The 18,104-nt window shown below is 42.3% G+C and overlaps 1 protein-coding gene across 4 annotated transcripts in view; it reads left to right on the forward strand.

Annotated features, from left to right (window-relative positions):
- LOC136426061 (hepatocyte nuclear factor 6-like) overlaps positions 1–18,104 on the forward strand; it is a 68,138-nt gene that overhangs the window by 17,744 nt on the left and 32,290 nt on the right. For 2 of the 4 annotated variants that reach the window (XM_066414993.1, XM_066414994.1), the window contains exon 2: positions 14,040–14,192. The exons of the other annotated variants lie outside the window; for them this stretch is intronic. In XM_066414993.1, coding sequence (XP_066271090.1) covers positions 14,040–14,192 — 153 coding nt within the window. The remainder of the gene's footprint in view (positions 1–14,039; positions 14,193–18,104) is intronic. 4 annotated transcript variants of the gene reach the window in all.

Below are 18,104 nucleotides of genomic sequence, written 5' to 3' on the forward strand. Positions count from 1 at the left end.
GCCTTTCTCTGTCAGTCTCTTCTCCGGCGCAATCCCGCGGCCACCTGTTAACCGCGCGCTGAGGAGGGAAATGCTCGTACGGCGCGCGCCGTGAGGGGCGATTTTTCAGAGAAAAACGCATCCCGGACCGCGCGGTTTGTAATGGGGTCAATCTTTTATTCAGGCGTCCTGCACTGCTGCTTCCAAGACGCACGTACAGCACTAGCCTGGATGCCAGATCTCTGTAATATCTATCGTACAGGGGTATAACTCAGGGGGCCTGTTGTACAATTTCCTTGGGGGCATGTTAGCCCTAGAGCCGAGGAGTTGGGCTGTATAGGCCCTAGAAATCGTCTGGCATCCAGACTAGTACAGCACAGAAACAAAATTTTATACACTGTTCATACCACATTTCATATACTGCCATAGTATGAGGACTTTTTACAGACAGAAAAACAAGACAGAGAAAATGAGAGAGAGGAAGAGACTGTGTGAGTGAGAGAAGAAACAGAAAGAAATGAACGCTACAAACAATTTTACCTTATTTTAGCGAAAGAACAAGTCTTCCATAGAACATTGACAGCTTACTGACCATTTCATTCAATAAGACAAAAACGTGTCTTTGAATTCACTCCTTGAAAGTCTTATGTTTCTTTCGAGACGTTTTGAGGTTTGTTTCCGGAAAGCTATCCTTACGTAAATATCACTCCACAGTATATCCTGGTGCATCGTGGCATAGCTAGGTCTGGAGTATCCTTACCCTCGAGCCGTCGTTGTGTTTAAAAAGCTTTACAAACCAAAAGCCCTTTGAAAAACTATCGCTCTAAGCGGTTTCGTTGTTTGTGTTTCAGCTCAACTTAACGTATCCGGTCTGAAAGCCTTTGTCACAGCAAAGTGGGCAATATTGTTCTTACTGTACGTAAATTTGTCATTCTATAAAAAGTCTTGTTTCACAAACTTTCGAGTTTTAGACAGTTGAGTTTGAGTTTTTGAGTGTGGTGTATAGCTTGCTTGTTGTGAAGCTCAGCTTTAAGAGATAAGATTTGGTAGATATGGGCTAAGATTTGGGACGTAAGCCCTCTAGAATTCGGACACACAAATAGAGGGCTTTCCTCGTTGTCTGTATCGGCGTGTTACTTGTAGGTAATGGGCACAGGGTCTCTTACCGACCGCCTCTCTAACGTAAGACCGTGCGCCACTCCTTGTCACGTTCATTACCTTTATGGTGGATTGATAGAATTTTACGTGTTTTTGATGGCGCGGTGGATTGCAGGAGCCTGGCGGGTAACAGGCTTAGACTAGCCGGTAACCGCTGCCGCGTAAGGCGGTAATCCGAGCCCGCTCTCAGACCGCTCAGCTTCAAATTTGCCCGGAGAAGTTCAATGCGGAACTTCAAAAAAGGGAGGAAAATTGATGGGTAGGAGGGCGGTTGGTTCGCTTGGAGAGAGAGGGCCTGAAAGCGCGGTAAGATTAGTACCCCTAAGTCGTCATCTGGGTCCTAATATTCCGGGGTAATATATCTAGCTTAAAGCTGCTACCGCCATATCCCTTGTTAGTGGCGCAACTCAGGTCATCAATCACGACTTGGAGCCCGGGACGCCTGAGAGGGCGGCCCGAAGACCTGAGGTTGACAACAGGGATACCATACGGGGCCGGTGGCCGGGGAGGGCCGAGGGTTTGGCAGGATGGGATTGGTGGATGGCCGAAGACCTGGGGTTGACAACAGGGATACGAGACTTCTGCCTGGGGCCGGGAAGGGCCGAGGGTTGGCGGGAGTGACTGGAGGGCGGCCCGAAGACCTGAGGTTGACAACAGGGATGCAATACCGGGGCCTGGCCCGGGAGGGCCGAGGGTTTGGCGGGATGGGATTGGTGGATGGCCCGAAGATCTGAGGTTGACGACAGGGATACAGTACTTGTTCCTGGGGCCGGGGAGGGCCGAGGGTTTGGCGGGAGGGACTGCAGGGCGACCCAAAGACGTGGGGTTGACAGCAGGGATATAGTGCGTATGCCTGGGGCCGGGGAGGGCCGAGGGTTTGGCGGGAGGGACTGGCGGGCGGCCCGAAGACCTTAGGTTGACAACAGGGATACGATACCGGGAAAGGCCGAGAGTTCGGCGGGATGACTTGGGTTAAGAACCGGGCGGGTGCCTGGTAACATGGCCCGAGAGGGGAGGGCCTGGCAGCCAACGATTGCAGATATCAAGTCATGGAGTATGATAGCTAAGGGGAGGTATGTCATTGCATGGAGGGAGTGAAGTGACTGCGTCTGATGTGGTATCAGTTATGACAGTAGCGACGCTTGCACAGAGATGAGGCACAAATGTGCACTTTGGGAAATATATCCCGTATCTGAGGACTTACGAGGCAAGACAGTCGAGTTGAGATATGGAATAAGGTTTTGTAGAACCCGTTATTTTTCAGTTATTTCACTGCCAGAGGAATATCATAGTTTAGGCGAAATGTTGTACAAATATGATAGGACATGGGACAAGGGAAAATGGTATTTGTTCGTCGTGCTCTTCTGTCCAGAAATAAGGTATAGATGTTAACAACACAAGGATTTATGTAGATAAGGTACTTAAGTTTTGACGGTCAAGGTCTATAGTGTTGGAAACTTAAGACTGTATGCACGCTAACAATGTAAGACTGCGACAGTAGAGGGTCCTTAAACATAGACTAACGAACTGAAGACCTTAATCATGAAGACAAGCTAAATTCAACGACAGGTAACAAAATTCATTACGTAGTTAACACTTTGTCCCGGAATCAGTTTTAAGTACTGAAACGGCTTAGGCTAGAGATCTTACAATTTTACTGCACACTCTTTCCAGAGAAATGAAAGACCGCGACTCTAGCGTTGGCGTCTTTTTTAAAGTTCACTGTCAAATAACAACTAATAAAAGGTGATAAACACTACGTTATTTACTGTATGTCTACGTTACGTTGTAAAACATTCCTTCCTTAGAGAATCAAGTCTTAGCAGAGAGGCAATGGTTCGGTCTGAAGCGGGATTAAAAGTGGCGCTCGGAAGTGTAATAAAAAAGGTGCCTTTAAGCGTCGACTTAACTCTTGTCTAGCCGCTATTCCTTCGCAATTAAGACAACCCCTGTACTTGTGTGCATACAACTTATTCCATTTCCACTCTGGCCGCTTCAATCAGACGAAGAGGGCCCCGTGAGTGTGAAAAGTTTGCCCGGCGCTCTAAATAAGATGGCTCGGCGGGTAATAGAAGAGTAAAAGAGCCCGAGTGCTCGTTATATTATGCGGCAGAGCTTTCAATAAAGGGTCCAAATCCGACCAAAGTGGAAGGTTGCTTGTTACAGGGAGAGGAACATAAATCACCAAGCCAAGCGTTGCCTGGAGTCGCGGAATATGGATGAGGCGAGCGGGAGAAAACCGCTGACGCCTCCGAGTTGAGTTTTTTTTCTCTGGAAGAAGCGCTAGAGTGGACAGCGCGCTTGTCAGATCGTCCGAGGGTTGGCGATTGTCCGAATTTGAAGGGAAGAGGCGTTAGTATTCTGCAAGAGGATGGGTATATAGAGCTAGTCGTTTATCTTACGGCCTGTCACTGGCGGAGGGCTGGAGAATCTTGGAGACTGTAAGAAAGTTTCGGCAGTTAAATTGGGATTTCGTATGAAATCGTAAAGAGGAAATTGCTTCTTTCTCATATCTAAAACTTAGATACAAATTAAGACAAGAATCATAAATAGAATTGAAATCAAGGCATTCAATAGTTGAAGTATCATATAGGAAAATGGTACATTTCAAGGTTGTAGTCTATCATGACTCCCCTTCTAACAAAGTACGATCATACAGTATCTTTATTTACTTATCTAATTTTTTGACATATCAAGATGACAAGGCTGTGCTTTTTTCTCGGTCAGGTTAGTAACAAAGGGGACAAGCCGGGTTTAAAACTGCTATAACCCTGTTTACGACTTCCAAAAACAGCCCTTCGGTGGTTTAAGTGGCTGGACGTACAAATAAATCACACAGTATCACTAATGGCATCCGTGTAGCCGCTCTACCCTTCTGTGGGACTCCGCAGATAGTTGGTCTAACCAAATGTGCTCCGTGGAGTATGTGTCAGACGTTTACTTCTGCGTGGTGCACCTTTTGTACTGTTCCACATGGCGTGAGTCTTAGCACAACAGAGCCTACCTTACACCACCGGAATCCAAATCTACGCCACCAACCTTGAAAGCAGTTAGGGGCTCGTGTGATGAAGATGTTATGAAATGATTTTCTCAAATAGAAAAAGCAGACGGTAAATTCGGCTCCATTTCTGTGGTAGGGTCGGCCTTAGGCACTAATGCGGGGTAATATACTTGTCTGGCGTAGACCAGACATGTTTTGGGACGTACGAAATTGGTGTGAAGAGAGCTATACGAATATTATTTGCTCCTTTTTAAACTAGCAATTTCAGTATTGTAGGAGAGACAGGGAAGTACTACTATGTTTGAAATAGGATAGATTGCACTATGAATTACCATATTAAATAAATCAAATTATTACCTTCGCCGAGAAGGTTATGCAGAGGGTAGCGTTTGTATGTGTGTGTGTGTGTGTGTGTGTGTGTAATGTACAGCATAACTCGAGAAGGCTTAGATGGATTGTCTTGATATTTGGTAGGTGGGTAGGTCTTGATGAGACTAGGAAATGATAAGATTTTGGGTCCCCTAGCGGCTTGTTACGGTACTGCAGCGGAACTTCCTGTTTCAATATCTCGTGTTCTGGACAAGCTATGGAACTGATTTTTGAGTGGGAGATAGCTCTTTGGACAGAGAGTAAGTGGTATAGGTTTTGGCCCCCTAGCGGCTTTTTTGGAACTGCAGGAGCAGGTTTTGGTTCAGACTTTGAAAGGGAATAACTCAAGAAGGGCTTGATGGATGGTTATAATTTTTGGTAAGTATATAGCTTGAGTGATGATGTACATGATTAGATACTTATTATGCAAATCAGTATCTAATTTGCATAATTAATGAGGAAAGTTTATACATCGACCAAATTCCACGACAGGACTCTCAAACATGTGACATATGTAACTGAAGAAGAGAGAAATATCAATAGATATCAATTATGCAAATGAATACCTAATTTGCATAATTAATGAGAAAATACTATAACTCAAGATGGGCTTGATGGATGGTAATGATTTTTGGTATGTAGATAGCTTACGTAATGCTTTGTATGATTGGACGATAATTATGCAAATCAGATTTTAATTTGCATAATTAATGAGACAACTTTAAAAACCCGCTGTATTCCATGATATGACTATTGACATATATGACATTTGTTACTGAGGAATTTTGATAGATAAAAAATATGCAAATGTAGGCCTAATTTGCATAATTAATGAGAAACTACTATAAAACCATGGATGGCAATTTCATACTTGTGTCATTTGGAAGTTATGTGAATGTGAACATTGTTGAATCAAATTATGGTAATAAGGACCCCATTTGCATAATTCATGATAAATGTTACTTTGTTAGCATAACCTTCTTTGTTACGCTCATACTTTTGTTTTTTGGGTGAAGAAGATCAACTGGTATGATTTATAATTGATGACAAACACCCCTGATATGTCAGTCATAAAGGTTAAAATCATATGGCGAAGGTATGAGGTCGTGGAACTCTAGTTTCAGATGTTCTTCCATGATAACACTGACAAAAAGTGCTTTTTACTGGAAAATATTAAATTTCTGGGCTGTGTAGTGGTGTGATCTAAATATCAATATCAACATCACGGTGATTTTGATTCTCACATTATTTGTTCACAGAAAATTATGCTAGGTATCACCATGGTTTTATACTTCTCAAACCATATCTCATGTATTGATACAAACAGCATCACTTAGTTTAAAAAGTTAAAAAACATGAAGAAAGTGTCTTCCCGCCGTCTTGTAACCTAGGTAGCCATCTTTATACTCCCGCCCAAGTTTCCCAGCCACATTCGACCTCTGCTGACTCCCAACTACCAGTCAACCACCAGCCAACCTATTCTAGACCTCCCGTCCACAGGCAAATGTTTTAAACATTCCAAAACATTCGGCTGGCGCAGCCGAACAGTACTGGTAGCAGAGTGCGCCAACCAACTGCAAACTACAGATGACCCTGCTCCCAACCCACTCCCAACCATGCCCATGGTTGTGCGAAGGTTGGGAGCGGTCGGGAGGCCACGGTCGGCTGTGTGTAACCGCGGCTTAAATTAATTGCCCAAGTACATTGACCAGGACCCGTGCCATGACGACCTTGCTCCCAACCCTCTCCCAACCATGGTTGTGCGAAGGTTGGGAGCGGTCGGGAGGCCACGGTCGACTGTGTGTAACCGCGGCTTAAATTAATTGCCCGACTACATTGGCCAGGACCCGTGCCATGATTAGGGTGAAGAAGCGAAAGTTTAATTTTCCCTATTGATTCCCAAAGATGGCGACTTTATTTCCATTGGAAACACCCCCCGATTTGTCAGCAAGCTCGAAAGGCTTTGTCGCGGTTTTAAGTAATCATTTACTCTCCGAATGCCATTGATCATCAATGCGGGGATATTTCAACACGAATTATACCCGAAATTGTCCCAAACGCTGTTACCAATATACTACACGTATCACACGATTGTACAAGAGGAAAAGTAGAATCCAATTTGTCGAGCTGAAAGTTGGCGTATCAAAGAGGGGTTTGAGATATTGACGAAGGAAACATCTTCGATCGTTAATGGAGAATTAATTACGAGAGAAGGTATCGGCGGCCACGTGAGGGGAGTACGGAAGGAGAAGTTTAAATTTGCGGCTCCTTGCCTGGTATTACAAGGTCGCGCGGGTCAAGCCGCTGGATCGCGCTTAGTTAATTTCGTGGCCCGTTAGGATTTGGTGCTTATCCCGCCAACCGATCACGATCGAAATCAGGGAAAATCTTTAACTACTTTCCTACATGTCCGATTCACTTTTGCCTTCGATTGAACATGGGCGAAAGGCATTAGCTCGTGTGTTACGCAGCGGTATAGGTCCTACCACCATTCCTTCTCATTTCAACATACTCTGGAAACAGAAAAGACCATTTCAGTTAAATAATAGAGGTGGAATGATTCTTATACCTCTTATGTCAGTTTCACGGATTAAGGTCTTTTTCCTAGACATTTAAGAGATTCAAATGACGTCGAGATTTCTTATAAGGTCCCTGTACATAGCCTTTAATTTCTCTGAATTTCAAATTCTATTCGCTTATTTCACTTTACAGTAAGAGCAGATGGCACAGGCACTAGGAATGTATTTATTTGTCGGTCGCGAATTGTAAAAGTCTTCGAAAATGTCAACAACTGTATTGAGGTTATGTAACTTACAGATGTTTTTATTACAACAAAGAAACAAGACAACAAACACATTTTGCTTACATCATAGCAGGATATAGCCCCGAAGACAATATTAATGTCATTTCTATCAAAAATGATTTGTGATGTTCAACAAACAAAACCGAGAACAAAGTTGAATCATTTTTAAGACACTAATTTTTAATATTCTCAAATGGATGTTAGTATACTAGACACATGTTCATACACGGTGTGTCTTTGAAGAGTTGAAATTGTTTAGGTACAATCTCCCTTATATTCATTGTTTTGGTAACGTTTACACGAAATATATCTTGACAAGGATGTCCGTGTTGTGCTATAAAACATATGTATCCTCAATCCAGGTTTGTGCTGTATTTTGTAATGATTACATATCAATATATAGAGAGAGGAATAAGTAACATGTATGCATAGTTATGAATACACACTACTATATAGCATACTTGTGAATCTAAGTCTCTTCATAGATGATGTCCTAAAGAAGTTTTGAGTGTACTTAAAACGCAGTTGCTATGTACATTATCATTCACTAAACGTCATGGTTTAAAAATCAGCTTCTGTTATCATAATTGTATGTACTTTGTACTCCAATTGTCGAACAATTTGTAACCGTATTTGCAGGTGCGAACAATCTGCCAATGATCTGTAAGTTTGACCTCGTAATGCAAACACCGAATCGCGGACTCTTGTCACTCCTAACTTTGATAACCATTACAGCACTCTTGATAGTTCACATATTAGAAACAAATGTTGTCCTCGTTGGCCTTGTCTTATCGTAGAGTCCAGTGGCTTCTTGGAGGGGAATTGTGGTACGTAGCGGCTGTAAAACAAGCCACTGACACACAGCAATCGAAAAAGTGTGTAAAACCTCACGCCCGTACCCTTTATAGACCTTCCCAGCTCCGTTTATCGCGAGAGACTATCAAAGCGATCGATCGTAGGTCGGCGGCAGCCAAATCACTAACAAATTGGCTCTTAATAGAGCCCTAATCTTTCACAATGGTCGCCGTAAACAAACAAATACCCAGTCCTGTCCTCACCAGGTGCCACCATCTTGAAAAATGGCGGCCGGTGACCCGTCAGATGTCAGATCGAAAATGGCGGACAATCCGATGACCAAAAACCCATATATGGACAGTAGACAACGGTACCATATATACTACTACATGTATCTCTCTTAGCTGTCTGACAATTACTGTAGTTTTGTCAATGAAACTTCACAAAGAAAGGCAGTGTTGCCAACATGTAGTGACTCGCCCGACCCTTACTCAATGCACAACATCTATGACAGTAATGCAAAATATACTTAGTTTAAAACCTGTCTGTAGTGACAACTCAAGGAACTGGAGGAAAATGGTCACAGTAGAGAGGTGGTTACAATATACAGGATACTTCATTCTTGGGCAATAGAAAAATTATCAGGTACTACGCAAAAAGGGACCAATGCAGCCTGGTCCTAATGCAAAATTAAAGTGGTTACTAGTAGTAGTACAGATTTGACCATAACGTTACATGTATAAAAATGTAGCTCTAAAAAATAGTATATGTCACTCAGCTATCAAACTTGTTTGTACCTGGCACTTGATTGTTTTAGCGGAACTTTATCAGTAAGATAATATTTACCAACGTAAGCAAACAGACAGTTTAGACCAGTACATGGGCGTGGGAAAAAACTACCCTCCCAACATTTGTCACTGTCGGAGGCAACCAATCAAAAATAATGTCTGAAAACATGTTCATTGATTCGTTAGCAAATATGGACAAGATGAATGTTATAGATTTATTGACGGACACATGAAATAGGAAGTGATTTAAGGATGAGAGATGTTTGATTTCTATCTTTGTGTGACTTGTGGCGTTAAATATTCTGTAATTTTTGCTATTATATAGGTTTCTACCAAAATTACTATCAGCAATATCGCCGGGAACTTATACAGTTCACAAGACACACTGTAGTGCTATTTTTTCAGTTCATAGATTATTTAATACTTTTAAGACCAGCGAGGCCGTAATGTTGCATGAATGAATAATCCTGACAGAAAACGACACCACAGGTGCAGTAGTTTTCCTCAGGTTTCCCGCGCGCGCCAAAAATCAGACGATAGGAGCACCCCGTGGCCGCCATCTTGTAGGGCGGGAAAGCGATAATGTTTCAGCCACTTGTCACCGAGTTGTGAATCAGTGAACACGCTTAAAAACAGACCACCGCTACAGCTCATTACATCCCGGGCTTCTGTGTGAGTGTGTAGGGGCGTGGTGGGGTTACACTTCCATGTGACGGCTCAACATGTGGAGGGCGGGTCTCCTATCCAAGCATGACGCCGCCACGCGCCTCTATTATTGTTTGTAAGGACCTCTCACACAAACCCTGCATGTCGATTTGCTGTGACGTAGGGATGGAAACGTGTGGAGGCATTACTGGCAAATGCCGTGTGAAGATTTAGAGATACAGCAAGTATAGCAACAAAAGGAAGCTTACGTCTGGTTTAATCGGGGATGCTTACATATTTAGCTACTTTCTGACAAGCCTAGCGCCATATAATAGGGATAAGCATTTCCTAGGACCGCGATAGTGTTGTCACATTTTGAAACAGTGGTGCTAAGGTGGTAAAATTATTTCAAACAAGTGAACGAATCACTGTTTTCCAGAAAGTTGTCTAAATTGTAGCAGCGTCTGACGACTGTCTTTTAACAACTGTAATGTATGCATGAACGATGTTAAGCCAAGTAATGTGGAAGAAAAGATAAGATTTTGTAGACAAATCTTATTGCATGCAAAGCATCAAAGTCGAAGCGATCTTTCACGTTAAAATATTTTGTCACGAGTGTAGTGTCTCGAATAGGTATCTAAATACCGAATAAACGTCACCTAAGTTACTAATTATTTAATGATTATGATAGTAGTTAACTAGCATTCTCAGAGGATCTGCATTCGTCTATAAGCATTTGTTATCTACTGTGAATTTATTTACTGTAATTCACATGATCTTGTGTCAGCATAGAACTAGCAGTAGTTGCATAAAATTAAGCTGAGTCAGACTACAATCACATGATACTTTCACTTTGTTTACTTGTTGATTTCATAATGTTGCACAATCGCCTCTAACCTTTGACCTCTACGTGCTATCGACTGCCTATGATAAACAAGATTTTTGACTGACGAAAACAGTTTTAGACAAAAATATGCCGACGCGAAGTTGAGGTGTTATTTCTGAGAATGACAGATTTGATTCAAAGTTGTCTTTTCCCACGTTACCGTTTTCATACTGGGATGACAAAAATACTTAGCAAACATGTGAATATTGCACTGTAATAGTTTCGCTGTTTGTTTTATAACATACATCCAATAACAAGACAACGTTTAACATATTAAATCTCTGTGACATTATATGTTGAAGTCATAAAATTCCGCTTCGTTCATTTCGTTCCACTTTTTATAAAACTGGATTCCTTATTTGGAGTTTTTTTTCATCTTTGGCAACTTTCATATTGAATCTCTGTAGATTTTTCAAGTCATGAAATTCTGCTCATTTCTTGGCACTTTTCACGAAACTAGTATTTTCCGTAACCAATGCCACTTCTTCCAATGCCTCTAACACACCTATTTCACTTAAGTTGCGACCTCGCTACGAGCGTGCTGCGACCTAACATTGGACAAACCGCTCAACAAATTTCATCGATAAGAAGAATAATCGTTTTACGCTCCGTGTATTTTGTTGTCCTTTCAATCATACTCTTACATTTTGTATGATAGTCTCAAGCATAAAATCAAGGGTTACACAAGTTGGGCCGCAGCGAGGTCTCAGTCTAGTGGAATGGGGGCCTAAGAAAAAGAAACCCGTAGACCAAAAACAGAGGAAATAGCTCCCCTCTCTTCCCTGAACGAAGCAGATGAAGATTGGCAGTCCAATCGACTGGAATGTGTTAATTTCCAAGGGTGAAATGTCCCTCCTCTGAAGTCGACAATTCCTTCAAATCTTCCCGAGCTCGTTTAAGGCTCGCAGCGTGACAAAGCGGTTTAAGGGGTTTTAACCGGACTTAGCGTGCGTCTAAATCGCCATCAAGCCCTAATCTAGCGCCAACAATAGGCGGGCATTAATAGATTTTTGAGGAGTTAGGTTAGCGCCGATTCAAGACGGGTTTTCCCGCCACAGTCAGAACGACCGTTAGTTCGATTACCGCTAAATGGCGTACCTTTCATCGGGAACATGCAAATGGCGAGTAAAGACAATGGTGTTAATTCCACTTCTATCTTGGTGTAGCTGCGACGTACGATCGAACGGAGAGATTTAAGGGGGAAGCCCTTGCCGTATCGAACCGCTTCTTAATGGTTGGCGACTTGAGAAGGGAATTCTTCAAGACTTTGGCCTCGACAGATGTCATTTGGCCGTCCTTCTATTCGTCAACCGAAATTAAGGAAGACGAAAACCCTTGCGTTTGACCTTTGAATGTAGCTGATGACAACAAATAAGGTATTACTCTAAGTGGTACTAAATACTCTTTCAAATGATACATAATATCATACAGTTAATATAGAAATAATGGAGATATGATTAATGGAATCCAAGTTTCAGAACCGTTCGTATTGAGTGTGTTACGATACTTTGTTTACCGCCGTTCGTGAAAAAAGTTTCTATATGTGTAGTAAGCCTCAGAATGGTTCCATAATTACCGTTTCGTATCTAAATAACACAGAGTCTGATTCATCATCCATTGTTTTCTTTTAAACATTGCAAATAAGCCTCAAAATGTTTCTATGATGTTTCTCGTATCAAATAGGGTTGATTTTTTAAATTATTTCAAACATTGAAAAAAGTCTCAGAATCTTCCCATAATGAACGTCTCGTATTCAAACAACAGAATGTGAATAAGGGTTATTTTCTTTATAACATTGAAAAAGCCTCAAAATCATTTCATAATTAACGTCTCGTATTCAAACAACAGGGTCTTGTATTCAGAAAAACAGAGTCTGAATTATAATCAATTTTTTTCTTTTAAACGTTGAAAAAGTCTCAGGATCTTTATATAATCATAATTCATGTCTCTTATTCAAACAACAGAGTCTGAATTATGATTAATTGTTTTATTTTAAACATTGCAAATAATCTCAAAATCTTCCATTAATGAACGTCTCGTATTCAAACAACAGGGTTGTTTTCTTTATAACATTGAAAAAGCCCCAAAATCTCTCCATAATTAACGTCTCGTATTCAAACACAAGAATCTGAATCATCCCCAGCTGTGAGTCTGTGTCCCGTCCTCTCATGTTGATCTCTACCGAGATGGTTCCACTGATTGTACGGTACGGTAGACGGCCTCCCAAATTATGACTAATTTTCAAAAGGCTATCCTGGCAACGTTCATCCCGGCTCTAATCATCCAGGGGTTACCGTTTGGGTTAGCTGACCTGTACCACGTCCCGTCTGCTAAATTCTGTTACCACACTCGTGATGTCAACGCACAAGACATGATTACATTCCTCCGGGCCCTTTGGTAAGACGGTGTCAACTCCGATTAGTAGGCTCCGTATTTACACCACCACTCTACCCCAACACGGGCACTTTATTCTCCCATAAAAACCGAGCAGGTCTGGCCATACGTACGCTCCCGTTTAATTCAATCAAGGTTTTTATATTCCCGACCGTTAGAGTAACAAGACGTGATCCCTCACTCAGACTAAAGCGGAGTAAAACGTCGTGTGTACGACTGTGGGTTCGGCTAAGCTCTCTTACGGGACAGCATCGTTAAAGTAACGATCATTGCCGAGCAGTATGGGCGCTGTCTGTGTGATTCAATTCGTTTGTTTTTATATTTTTCCGGCTGGAGTACGTTTGTAGGTTTTGCGGGGTGAAATTTCGGGTTGTAATGTCGTTTGAAACGAGAGAGAAACACAGTTACGCCTGGGTACAGAGCGATTAGGGCCTTGCCCAAAGTCAGCCAGGCCGTGGGTCGCGTCTAAAAATCTTAGAACACTGTACATAGCGTAAAGTGCATCCATGATGTCGTGAATAGCTTGAATTCATTTGCACAAGAGACCTTACATTTTCTCACGTCATCATCGTAAAGATTAACTATGATTCATACGTTTCATTCATGTGAAATAAGATTGAATTGTATTTTTACGACCCACGAACGACCTATTTATACAAGTTCGTGTGTTGTCCATTAGAATCATTTAATGTCCACCGTCTTTGAAGGCCGTTGGTCTCCCTAATGATGCCGTTGTTGTGCCAAACCATTACGTGTACAATAGTTCTTTGTGGTTTTTATAGTTGCTAAGATATACTCGAGTGCAGTTATCGTATTTTCTCGAGATTGAGGGCTCCAAACCTGGCGACAGTGTTTGATATTGCTATGTATTTTTATTCCGTTTTTTCCTTGCCAGATATAGAAGAAAGAAAAATGACTACACACTGGTAGCGCATGATATACATGTTTAATACAAAGAAACTCAGACATACTGGTTTACATGTAGAAGGTGTTGTGTTGATGTTTTTATGAATGTTATAACTATGGCCTGTTGAAAAGTGTAAAGATTTGATGTTATGCGTATTGTTGGAGCTACGGGCTATCGCAATGGAGACCGTTTACGCATGCACGTGTCATAAAATGCTTTAATAACATCATCATATGACATATCCACATTTTAAGATCACCTCCATCCCGCCTATCCGTTTTTGTGAACCCCGTGTTTTTATTATGTTCGCGTAGTGCAAAGCGGGGAACATAGAAGCCAGAGCCGTGCGTCCTCCGCCCGCCCGTCGGCCCCATGTGTTCCGGCGCCCGCCCGTTCCGCCGACCCCTTCTTCGGCCCCGTCCATCCGCCCGATGAATTCGATCTGGACCATTTGTCGCCCATAGAAGGTCCCAACTTTTTTCTTTTTTCATAGCTCTTTTTTATGTTATTCCTTCTTCATTTTTTGTCTTGCGCATTTCATAAAAAAACACATTTAGCGATTGGTTGCATGTACATCGTGTTGTAAATATAACTATTCCCACGGCTTAATTTTCGTTTTAATACTCTCACATTTTTCAGTTTGCACGCGCCATTTCGTCTCAGAAATCTCTTTCCTAGGTTGGCGCTTATTTCCTTTTAAACTCCTGCACGATCATAATTGTATGGCACCAATGCGAAAATATCAATTGAATATATTAGATGTGTAATGGTTTAAACTGAGTCTCCTATGCTGCGCAACATTTTCAATGGGTGCAGAAATTATGACGAATTCCTTTACAGGCACAGCAAATAGCAGCAGGCAATATCGCAATGCTTACCAGTCACACTGCATTATCTGATTTGAAAATATCTTGTGCGGTACAGATGACATTTTCACGGTGAAGGTTCCACTACCATAACTATCACAGTACGTTAGAATAGATGCATACCATACAGATACTTCAAAACGCTTCCGTTTAACAAATAATTGCTATGAGAGAAGGTTGGATTGACGTCTTAGATATTGGATACCTTAAGAAGTTAAGATACTGTATTGTGGTATCTTCATATCATACATTGTACTGAAACAGGCCCGGTCTCTGAAAGTGATGTTAGTTTTCTAACGGTAAGGTAAAATTGTAGCTAACTGAGCCTCGAACACAGGCTCCCTTTAGGATGACTGTCATTGACTTCACATCTGCTAACGCCGCCGTAGCTCTGACTGCGCAGCGAGGCTATGTACATATTTCGTCCTAGCTGGTTGAGGATACAGTGCATGACAAAAACAGTGTCTACCGTCCAAAGCACGCTAGCTAAGTCTCCCTTCAGGAGAGCTATCAACGCCGTCAAATCTGATACCTGTACGTACTTTTTCCTAGCTGGTTGAGGATACAGTGCATGACAAAAATAGTGTTTGCCATCCAAAGCACGCTAGCTAAGTCCCCCTTTAGGACAAATGTCAAACGCAACGCCGTCAAATCTGATACCTGTGAAGCGAGGCTATGTACGTATTTCTTCTTCCTTGTCGTGCATCGCGGCTTTATTGAAAGTTGCACCGGTAGAAGTTTAATACCCTGGGCGGTGTACGCTCCCGGGGGACCCGCGGCAGAATTGTAAAGCCCTGGTCCCACACACCCAGGTTTTGTTCAGTCTTTCTTCTACCCATCTCGTCCAATTAGGCGAGTATTAAGTCACGCACGCCGCTCTGACATCCAAGATAGATGACTCTGCTAGCGCTGAATAGATCCACCTATATGGTAGCGGGAATGAACTCCATTCCGGGTGCAGTTGTGGAGGAGAGAGGCGGCGACAGCTTTTGTTGGCCGGGACACACTAGTTGGGCTTCCAGGGCGCTCATAGAAAAACATTTTCTTCAATTTGGGGAGGATAATATAGTATATATGACCACGACGGTGTCAATTCCTTTGAAATGACCCTTTCTTACGATCCGCATGACTTTGCTTAACACGATGGTGTAGTATGAATTAGGAACATGAAATATTTTGGTGTGGTTTTCATCATGCGATGCTTGAAAATGCATTTTAGAAACTTCGCAGAAAATGCGTGATTTTAGACTACTAATCTTTCCTCTTTTTTAAATCATCCTTATTACCTATGAGAATACGGAATGGGAAATTGCCTGTTGACGTTTTGAAGTAACAGAATCTAACTTTGAGGAAAACTTATAACTAACTCATATGCCCTTTCTTAGCTTGATACCTTTTTTTCTTTCATAGCAAATCGTACAAATGATACGTTCAATACAAAGTCGTAAATGTCATACTTTCTTTACATCACTAAGGCCCACATTACACTAGACAGCGATGGTGCTACGACCGACCGAAGTCGGGTTTGTGTAACCCGTGACTATAGAAATAGAATATCATTCAAAATGTTCGACTAAAAAGACAACAAAACACACAAAGCGTAAAAGATCCCTTTTTTATCTATGAGATTCGCTGAGCGCTTTGTCAAAGTTTAGGTCGCAGTGAGGTTGTCGCCCTTGTGGAATCATTAGATATATTTCATTACTCAAGTTCATCTTAGCTGTGATCTTTGAAGAGTCGAAGCTAAAGACCTGTACTCTTCCAGACAGGGCAACCTCTTCGGTCTCTATCCATTAGAGTCGGACAGTTTCAGCTTCGGGCTGTCAGTTCCAGTTAAGACGGTGATGAGCCATCAACTCCCCGCCACCTCTTATTGAAAGATCTGACCTTCCTGTATATGTCATATCGGAAAAAATATTGCCAAAATATTTCTACCGTGCAAGCCGCACGGGACTAGGTGTCAGAGATAAATTCGCTTCAAGTTCACAGCCATAAACTTCTGCTGACGTTTTTTGTTGTTGCTATTTCCCCTCGTGTAAAAAGACGAGCGTTTGACTGTGTATTAGAAAGTGCTTATGGGGTTAAATCTGATAGAGCGTGCGTTTGCTGTGTCAACTTCGTTTGGGGTAACACGTTTAGATTACTCCCAAAGAGAGTCATCCAAAATTGCTGAGAAATGTAGCCTGGGTGCCATCCACCGTAGCGTAGTAACCGCTGGCTCAATTTTTTAGCTTACTTATCCGTGGTTAGGAAGCGAAAAGATTGAGCCAGCGGTTACTACGAAGGGTAGCACCCACCCAGGCGCCCAGAAATGCGCATCGCTCTATACATATGTTTGGCGGTTTGGAGCTTTCTTTTTGGGTTGTCTATGAAGGGTAGAAATATAACTACATATTTATGTGGACTTTACGTGAAATGTAAATACGGCATTTATTTTACGACTACTCAGTATCAAAGCAACTTAAAGATAACTTAGTATGTTTCAATGTTTAAGCGTCATTTACGAATGCCATTAAGAATGGTTGAATATCTGACGTAGGCTTGTCAAAATATATGTCAATCATATTGTCAAAGGCTTTGGACAATCTGGGGTGTATCTATAGTGCGCAATAGACGGGGAAGAGGTTGTGAGTTAGTCCTTTAGTAGAGATGAAATCACCTTCGTTTTCTTTAGTAACTTTACTGGGAATTAGAAATACGTTTTTTGTGAATTAGTTCTGTGTGTAGGGGGGGCGTAAGTCGGTTGCTGTACCGATCTGGGAACTTCTTAGCCTCTATCAGGCTCCACAGGTGGCTGGAAAAATTGTAGAAATTCGCCAAATAGACAGATAACATACCCGAGGAGTTAGCTGGCCAGGGTGTACAGTACCTAGGTCGCAAACTCTACTCCCTGGCGAATTTCTACTATTTTGCAGCGACCCGTGGAGACTGGTAGAGGCTAGAAATTTCTTGCACCGGAAGTTTTGTTGATTTTCCAAACTTGTTGTTGCAGATTTTTATGACTTGGGTAAGTGCCAACCAACCCCAGCCCTCGCGGGCTCGCACAGCGCCACAGGAGGATGAAATCTATGATATATTTAGCTACAACTGGTTCCGTGAGTTGGCGAATCACCACAAGAGCGGAAGAATCGAAAAAGATACGGTTGAAAAATACCTCCTGCTTAGAGACACACGCTTGTCGTATATTTCACGTCTGCTGAAAGTGTGGCAGTAAACATGTCCCCACATTCGGAGACTCAATGCCCACTGCGTGGCACCCCATCAAACTGCTGACCACCGATAAGGTCGATAAAGACCGGCGGTACAAAGAAGATGATTCACCGTACTTTGGCCCGATTTCACGGCGAAGTCTCTCTTTATTTACCGCAGTTTGGTCATATTTTCTGCCTGCGTCGTTTTTATTTACCACACTTTGGTCCGATTTTCCGCTTGGGGTTCAGAATGGCTGGCGCGGGCATCAAGCAATTTGTGGCGCCCCCCTCGCGCTGACCCGTGACCCACGGTTGGACGAGA

The sequence above is a fragment of the Branchiostoma lanceolatum genome, chromosome 19, assembly GCF_035083965.1.
Source record: "Branchiostoma lanceolatum isolate klBraLanc5 chromosome 19, klBraLanc5.hap2, whole genome shotgun sequence".
NCBI lineage: Eukaryota > Metazoa > Chordata > Leptocardii > Amphioxiformes > Branchiostomatidae > Branchiostoma > Branchiostoma lanceolatum.